The sequence below is a fragment of the Equus caballus genome, chromosome 19 (assembly GCF_041296265.1).
Source record: "Equus caballus isolate H_3958 breed thoroughbred chromosome 19, TB-T2T, whole genome shotgun sequence".
NCBI classification, from domain to species: Eukaryota; Metazoa; Chordata; class Mammalia; order Perissodactyla; family Equidae; genus Equus; species Equus caballus.
The window spans coordinates 66,613,735-66,621,799 of record NC_091702.1 but is presented as its reverse complement, the minus strand read 5'-3'; the positions used below and the strand labels follow the sequence as shown (position 1 = coordinate 66,621,799).

The 8,065-nt window shown below is 45.3% G+C and overlaps 1 protein-coding gene across 4 annotated transcripts; it reads right to left on the bottom strand.

The window, feature by feature from the left end:
* Positions 1–299: 299 nt before the first annotated feature.
* CLDND1 (claudin domain containing 1) lies at positions 300–7,396 on the bottom strand. Of its 4 annotated transcripts, none has more exons than XM_023623958.2 (6): positions 7,256–7,394; positions 6,206–6,249; positions 5,667–5,976; positions 3,411–3,521; positions 1,889–2,026; positions 300–1,724 (listed from the first exon to the last, which is right to left on the bottom strand). In XM_023623958.2, exons 1-6 carry the CDS (start codon positions 7,260–7,262, stop codon positions 1,504–1,506), a joined length of 831 nt encoding a protein of 276 aa, XP_023479726.1. In that variant the 5' UTR covers positions 7,263–7,394; the 3' UTR covers positions 300–1,503. The 4 variants fall into 4 exon arrangements, with proteins under 4 accessions (XP_023479726.1, XP_070099019.1, XP_070099020.1 ...); XM_070242918.1 differs by having other exon boundaries at positions 6,206–6,271; positions 7,256–7,393; XM_070242919.1 differs by having other exon boundaries at positions 6,206–6,256; positions 7,256–7,368.
* Between the last annotated feature and the right edge of the window lie 669 nt (positions 7,397–8,065).

Genomic DNA, 8,065 nt, shown 5'->3' with positions numbered 1-8,065 from the left:
CTAAACGACATGATGAGAAACTAGCCACATTAGGTATGATACAGAGAGATGGCAAAACTACTTTGAAAACATGTTCTAAAACTCAAACACAGGAGACAGAGTCTCTCATTTTCTAAGAGGGGTAAGGGGTTCCCACACTTTCTGGAAGATAAAACAGAGCCCCAAACACTGGTCCTAAAGACAGGCCTGCAGAGCAACAGTGCATCTTCCACGGAGAAGCACAGAGATCCTCATTCAGAATCCTGTACCTCTGTATCCTGAGCGACTGAGAGTTAAATCAACTCAGACACCATACACAATTCTGAGTCTCATTTTTTACTTTATTTTTTAAAAAAGACAGATTTAGGATACTGTAAGAAATTACTGTTACATTTTTTTAAAATCTGTCAAGTGCTACAGTAATGGAATAAATAAATAAGATTTTTTAAAGTTCAATGTTTATAGACATATTTATAAAAAGTGACTGAATCAGAAGACGTTAAACAACATTAATACACATCAGGAAGGGAATTAGGCAAGGAAAGGCACATCGTTTCACCACAAGAAATAAAGACCATAGTTGGAAGTTAATGACCAGCCAAAACTTTAGGTCTTGTGGTAGTTTTCCTAGCTTGGGAGGGTCATTATGGTGGAACTTTCTTTATGGTACTTAGCTGGAATAAATAGATAGCAGTTGGAGAATTTTACTTTATGACCCCAATACAGTGTTAAAAAGAAAGCACTCTTAATGAGCCTGATGTGTGAAGGAAGAAGCAAAATCCAAAATGGTTTGGTGGTACCAAAAATCCTACTGACATCGCAAGGAGAGTTAAAAAAAAAAAAAAAAAAAGTAAAACAAGGTCAGTCCTCTTGTCTGGCTGAATTGGAATTCTTGCAGATCCAAAGTTAAAATTTCAAGGAAACACTACATTTTTCACTTCCTTTCTTGTAGACAGGAACAGTGGAGATAAACAGCTGCCATATTTCACCTCAGATGAAGCTATATGCCAACATTTAGGGGAAAGGATCTTAGGTAATTTCTCTATTTTATAGAGTATAAGTCTTTGAAAACAGCGCTAATACCTCTGACTGACTGGCTATCTACAACGGCAAAGTGAACCTAAATGTTAACAAGGATAAGAGGTTTCCCAAAGAAACTAAAGTTTCCAATTGAATGAAAAGTTACTTTACTGAAAAGTCTAACAGACATCAGCAGAACTCGCTTTGGGTCAATTTCCCATTATCAATTTTCTTTCACAAATTTGTGCCAAGCGTCTACCCATTTCTTTCTGTCTGGACTCCGAACCTAGACTAGTCTGTTTGAAAGATGGAATCACTCAGAACAATCCATACAAATTTTAGTGGTATTAAGGAACAACTGTCTGTGTGAATAAATAAAGCGGATTTTCAGGATAAAATGGTATATCCATAAAAAAAATTAAAAACAATTGGAAGGGGAGACAAGGAAACATATTAATATTAAAAAATAATAAGAATGGCAATTGTAAAGCAGGCAGCTCCCACTCATGCCACACGGTATGCCTTCATCAAGGTGTACTCCTTCCGGTTGGTGTGAGCGGCCCAGATGAAGAGAGCAGAAGCCATGAACTGTAAGGGAGCTGAGACACAAGCCAGGCAGAAGGACCATCCAAATTCGCCAGTCACATTCTCGGGCAGCTCCAGCTTCTGGTGGAGTAGTTCAATTCCGGCAACGTAACAGCTCACTGAGCCCAGGGTACACAGACCTTAGAGGAAAATTTAGAAAACAAAACAAAACTTGGCAGATAAGAGCACAGAGAGAGCTTTTCTGGCAACGTGACAGAGCGGTAATATGTGAATGTTTAAGAATGACAACTCTCCGGTCCCCAAGGAGACAGGAAGATGGAATGTCAGTATGAGCAAGACCCACCTGCAAGGAGATGGAGAATGCCGGTGGCGATGGTGGGATACAAGCTCCGGCAGATACAAGCACACAGGCCAATCAAAGCCCCAAAGCACATCAAACCTAGGCTAACAAACGGTAGAAGGAACTGGCAACGCCAAAGATCTGATGGAAGAAAGAGAGAAGAAAGAAACCTTACCATGATTTCAGACAGTCTACCCCAACAGCGATTTCGTTCATATTCTAATTACATCTTTTCTTGAAAAGTGAGAAGGGGGTACTTTAATATTACAGTTTCTTTTCTAAAGCACGTTGTTTAAAAGGATGCAAATTTTGTCCTGATGAAGGTAAAAGGACAGGAACGGTGAATAATTCCTGAGGGCCTACTGTGTGTCACTGCTCTACACATGCTTTGTGTACTCCTCCCAACGCTGCTCTGAGGTAGGCACTACTACCGTCACCTCCATTTTACCAAGGAGGGTCAATAACCTGAACGGGGCAGTGCAGTCAGTGGCAGACCCACACGTGCAGCAAAACATCCTGGCCTGCACACCAGCAAAGCTAAGTCCTCACAGGGCCTCCAGGCGGGAGGACGAGTAACCGAAGGTGACTGTAACAGCCCTGTGGAAGGAACGCACACCAGGCACAGCGCAGAGGGCCCAGTATACGCCAGGCACTCGTAAACGGCAGTTTTAGTTATCGTAAATTCCCTCGACGATGTAGGAAGAAAGCTGATGACTTCACAAAGCTTCCCATTCCATTTCTAAATTATTTGAATTATTAGCAATGTATTAATATCAACTCTAAACCGAAGTCTACCTTTTAGTGCTGGCTTCACTTTCCGGAACTACATAAACATCTTTTCTCTAACTTCCCTTCAAACTCTGTTAGTAACAGACTTCTCCTTATTTGCAATGCAAAATTGAACACGTGCCTTTGATTCAATGTTTCCTCTCATGATGTGGTCATTCTTCCGGGCAAGCTCCAGTAAGTCTCTCTAGCCTGGAAACTTGGTCCAAATCTGAAGACAGTATTTCCTGCGCAGCCTGACCATCAAGGAATAGAATGTTCCTAATAGATACACCTTTGTTACTACAACCTAAGACTGGCTGAACACTCTGGCAGGCCTGACCCTCAGTTGACTCATACAGAGCTTGCAGTCAACTTTGCTGTCATATTCCTATCTGAAATCAGGTAGCTAAAGTGTTTAACTCAAATACAGGGATAAGTTTTTATCCCTATATTTATCCTTACTTAGATTTCCTCTTTAAATGGGCCCACTAACAACATCTTTGGGGGGGGGGGTGTCTGGATTCTGTCATCCAGTGTATTAGCTACCTCTCTCAACTTCCTATTTGCAATGTGCTAAGAATCTATCTCACTTCTAAAATAGAATCAACAGAAGAGAGTTCCTTGGGATACCATTAGCGATTTCATTTCCAGTTGACACAATGTACTAATTCATCTTATTCAAAACACAGAGTTCAACAAAAGGCAAATAAAATTATTTCCTTTTTTCCCAATTGTCCTGCTGAGTCAAAGTACTCACAGGTCCGAAGCAGATCAATCCCACTATTGTGGTTTCCAGGATCAACAAATTTCTCCATGAACTGCTCATTTAGGGTGAAACTCATGCATTTTGTGACCACATCAAATGACTCTAGAACAAGAATAAAAATGATTGCTTGTTGTTTTAATTATAAACATTCAAAAATCTGTCTTAGTAATTATTGTCTGAAATAGTGATAGAGAAAGATATTCCCGGAAGGGACAGCAACCTCTCTGGCCCTAAGTGGCACACACGATCCATCAATGCCCAATGGGTGCCAGTGGTTCTCAGCGGCAGGCTTAAGACATGGGCACAAAGAAGGGAAAGAAAATGAGAGGAGTAAAATGAATGAGAATAGACAGGTAAGACAACTAGGAAGGAGGAGGCGGGGACAGAGCCTGAAACAAACAGAGACTTGGCTCTTCTCCCCCAAAACCTACTCCACCCATCTTCCCCATCGCAGGTAACAACGATTCCATCCTTCCAGTTCCTCAGACCAGAAACTTTTGAGTCATTCTTGCCACACGCATTCCATCAAGAAATCCTAGAGGCCCTACCTTCAAAACACATCTAGAATCCAGCCAGTGCTCAGTGCTACCAGCCTGGTCTGAGTCATAATCATTTCAAATCTGAATTAGCCCAACGGCCTCCCAGCTAGTCTCCTGGCTTCCACCTTTGCCTGCCGCCTGTCTGTTTTCAGCACATCAGCCTAGGCAACCAGATCACCTCTCCGCTGCTCAAAGCGCCCATCACATTTAGAGTAAAAACCAAAGTCCTCGTCATGCCCAGGGAATCCTGCCCCACCGGCCCCACTCCACGCCCAGGGTACATCTGACAGCACACCAACTCTCCTCTCTCCCTTCCTTCCAGCCCACTGGCTTCCTTGCCGGCCCTTGACTATTTCAGGCATGCTCCCACCACAGGGCCTTTCAGTGGTTGTTCCCTCTAATCCACATCAACCCCCAGCCTCCACAATTATCCATAAGGCCAACTCCTTCACCTACGTCAAATCTTTACTCAAGTGGTGCCTTCTCGTTGAAGCATATCCCGCCTCTATCACTGAACATCGTAGCATACACCCACAAACATCCCCTTCCCACCTATTTCCAAATCCCCTTTATTTTGCTGTATTTTCCCATAGCACGTGTCATCTGCTAACATCTATATAATTATTTATTCTGTTGATACTGTTACACTTACTTATTCTGTTTATTGCCTGTCACTCCTTCTTAGAATGTTAGCTCCCCAGGAGTAAGAATATTTGTTTTTCTCTGATTTCCTCCAAGCTACTAGGCTGTGGCATAGGAGGCTCATAATAAACATTTGTTGACTGAATGATAAATGACCGGTAAGATTCAAATATCAAGTGTGCCTATCCTCTCATAAGTAAAACTGAACATTTTACAACTAATTCTAACTAACTTCCCCCTGTTTCCCAAACTACTTTCTTTCTTCCATATATAATCACAACTATCATTCTTTTGATGTATGGAAACTCAAGCCTGTTGTGCTCGGGTTTGAATACAGTGCTTCCCACTAAGAGGCCAACTGAAGTAGTCACAAATAGAAACAAATTGTAACGTTTTCCCTTTTGGTAAAGAGCTCCAAAGTTTCCATTTTCATGACTGGAAATTAAAATTTTTAAATGTTAAGAATGCCTGCGAAATAAACCTGACACAATTTCTTAGATTTCTTTTTTTACTTCTGTAATGCATATTTTCAACCTACAAATTCTATCAAGATTGTTGTAAAACAGCCTCAAATATGCACAGATTTAAATGTAGAATTGGTTAGATTATATCCTCTAAGATTTCAGGGGCAAATGCTAATATCTACTAAGATACAGCTAACACACAAAAGTCTACCAATTCATATTTGTTGACTTGATTTTGGATACTAGTCCTTTTACCAGTTACCAAGTATTTCAAGTTTTCTAACGTACTTTTCCAACTATTTCCTCACGACATGTGTGAGGTTAATAAAAAAAATTTTAATGAGTGGGTAAATAACTACAAAAATTTAAAATGGCCTTCCCAAGATAAAGACAGTTCCTCATCCAACCAATATTAATCAGCACCATGGTAATTCATGGAAGCTGGGGAGAGGAAGGTGGTAGAGAGAGAAGAGACAAGTAAGATTTCTTTCTTTGGGGAGAACAAGAACCCACAAACCTGCTTCTACATAGTGGGGCCTCAGCACATCCCTCTGTCTACTACTGAGTAGGTGCAGGCGGCAGAAGTTGAAACAAGAGAATACCTGTCCTTTCTGGCGGGCTGTACCAGTTCGTGTTTGGCGGAATACTGATACACCGTCTCCACAGTCCCACTGTGCCATTATATCGGAAAAGCGCATCATTGTAAGTCTTTTCATCTGCCTCATCACTAGCAAAGTCGGTCCAGAGGCCTTTGTTCAAATCACTGGAATTTTCTTGAACTGGACTTCGATATTCATACCAGAAGTCTGTGCCGATGGAGGCTGCCATGTAGATGGTGGAAATGAGGCTGAGCACGCAAGCAATTACAAATGCCGTAGCAAAACGGTTATCCATTCTGGCATTCAGACTGCTCTGTTTAAAAGTTGAAGAAAGAAGAAAAGTTAGACTTCAAGGACAAATAGAGATTATTCTGAAAAGAATTATCTGAAAATCACCCTTGACCCTATTCCCCATCCCTTGACTCTTTAAAGTAACATATGATCATTAAGGAATTAAAAAAAAAAAAAAAAGCAAGCATGTTCTTAATTAAGTTCAAAACAAAACTCATGATCATGAAAGTACTTATTGAATGCTCACATACCCAGGATGCTACGGAGACAGAGGTCTTGTTCTCTAGTCTATCACCTGCACACTAAAACAGACAACACTGAAATGGACATACACATTACAGATACAAACAACAGACATGCCCGGAGTCAGCAAGGCACCGTGAATACCTCTGTAATTACAGACTGAATTTTTATACAAACTGCAGAGCATTAAGCGTTCTGGGTTTGAGTGTGAAGAGGGCAGAGGAAAGGAAGCAGAGGAAAGCCGCTCTTCCTCTGAAGAGGGTAACCTTCTACAACAAGGGGAAGGGTCAGGCGCTATCTGGGAGACAGGGTTGAAGATGTTTGTTAACCCAGAGAGAAAAGCTGTTCCGGGTGCACAGAGCAGCAAAGAGAACAACACGTAATATGCTAGATATTAATCTGCCCCTAATCCACCAACGCCAAGCCAACTCCTTCGCGCTGCCGACTTCTTCGCTCCCATCTACTCTCCCCACTCCTCAAACTTCTGAACCTCATCTGCAAACTAAACGATGTCTCCTCCACCAGAAAGAAAACTGAACGAGGAAAACAGGAGTCCTCCCAAGGCGCGGACGGCTGCTCGGCCGCGGGAAAGGGCCGCAGCACCATGACTCAGGGCGGACAGGCTGAGTCAGCCTCCGGAGAGTCCGCCGTGACCCCGAACCCCGCGCAGGGGGGCACGGGCGTCGGGGGACCGGGCACTCGGGGCCGGCGAGCCCACCGGCAGCGGCAACGGCAGAGCCGGCTCCGCGCGCTCATCCTCACCACCCGCTCCAGCCCGGGCTCGCCCACGACCTCGGAGGGTCCCGCCGCCGCCGGCCGCCCGCCCGGGCCGACACGGCGCTGTCACCCGGGGGGCGCAGGGCGGGCCGGGGGTCGAGCGGCCGCGCGGCCCGGCCAGGGACCCGGGTCCGCGCCAGGCCCCGCCCAGCCCGCTCGGCCGGGACCCGCCGTCCAGCCCCGCAGCCCAGCCCCCGCGCACAGGACCCCTTCCACCCTCCGGAAAACGAGGGCAGCGCCGCGCCCCGCGCCCCGCGCCCGGCGCCGGGCTGCGCACTCACCGCCCATCCTCCTGCTCCGCCGGCCTCGCCGTCCAGCGCGGACCGCAGCCCTGTCCTCCGCGCGCCTCGTCTGACGCACTTCCCGCAGAGCCCGCCCCCCACCGCTCCCGCGCCGCCCCGCCCCGCCCGGGGGCTTGTGGGAGTTGTAGGCGGGAAGGGGGGTGTGAGCGGGGGGGGGGGGGGGGGGGGGCCTGGCGCCGCGCGATGCATTGTGGGGGATGTAGTTCCGCGCCAGAGGAAAGTCACGTCCGTGCGCCAGAGGCTGGTGTGGGCTGAGGCCTTTGTAGGTTTTAGAGGAGAGCGAGGTCCTGGGTCGGAGGCCCTCTGTTTGCGGTCACCGCTAGTCGTTGCCTGTGACCTCTATACTCAGGCGGTCCAGTCCGGTGCTCCCCCGTGACACCTCCCGACCTCTAAATTTGTGAACAGCAACGAGATTACGCTTTTTAAATATTAACCTGCTTGTTTCTTTTCTCACAACCTCACTCCCACTGGAGCAGATAGTCCTTCTGGTTTTATCGCTGAACTTCAGACTAAGAAGGATGTGACTTGACAGGGTTCATCTAGAATGTGATGACATGGGGATGCAAATAATTTATGCATACTTCTCTTTATGGCACGATACTGGTTTTCTATTGACTGTACGTAACTTTCCTTTTAAAATAAACTTCATTTAGTTAAACAGAAATATGAAATTAATAACAATAGTGAGGGTACCAGATATGTCAAAAAACGTGTATAAGAAAATTGCTTACGTACTATGAAAAAGACTGAATTTGGCGTAATATTGCCGTAAGCAGATAAGGAGGCAGA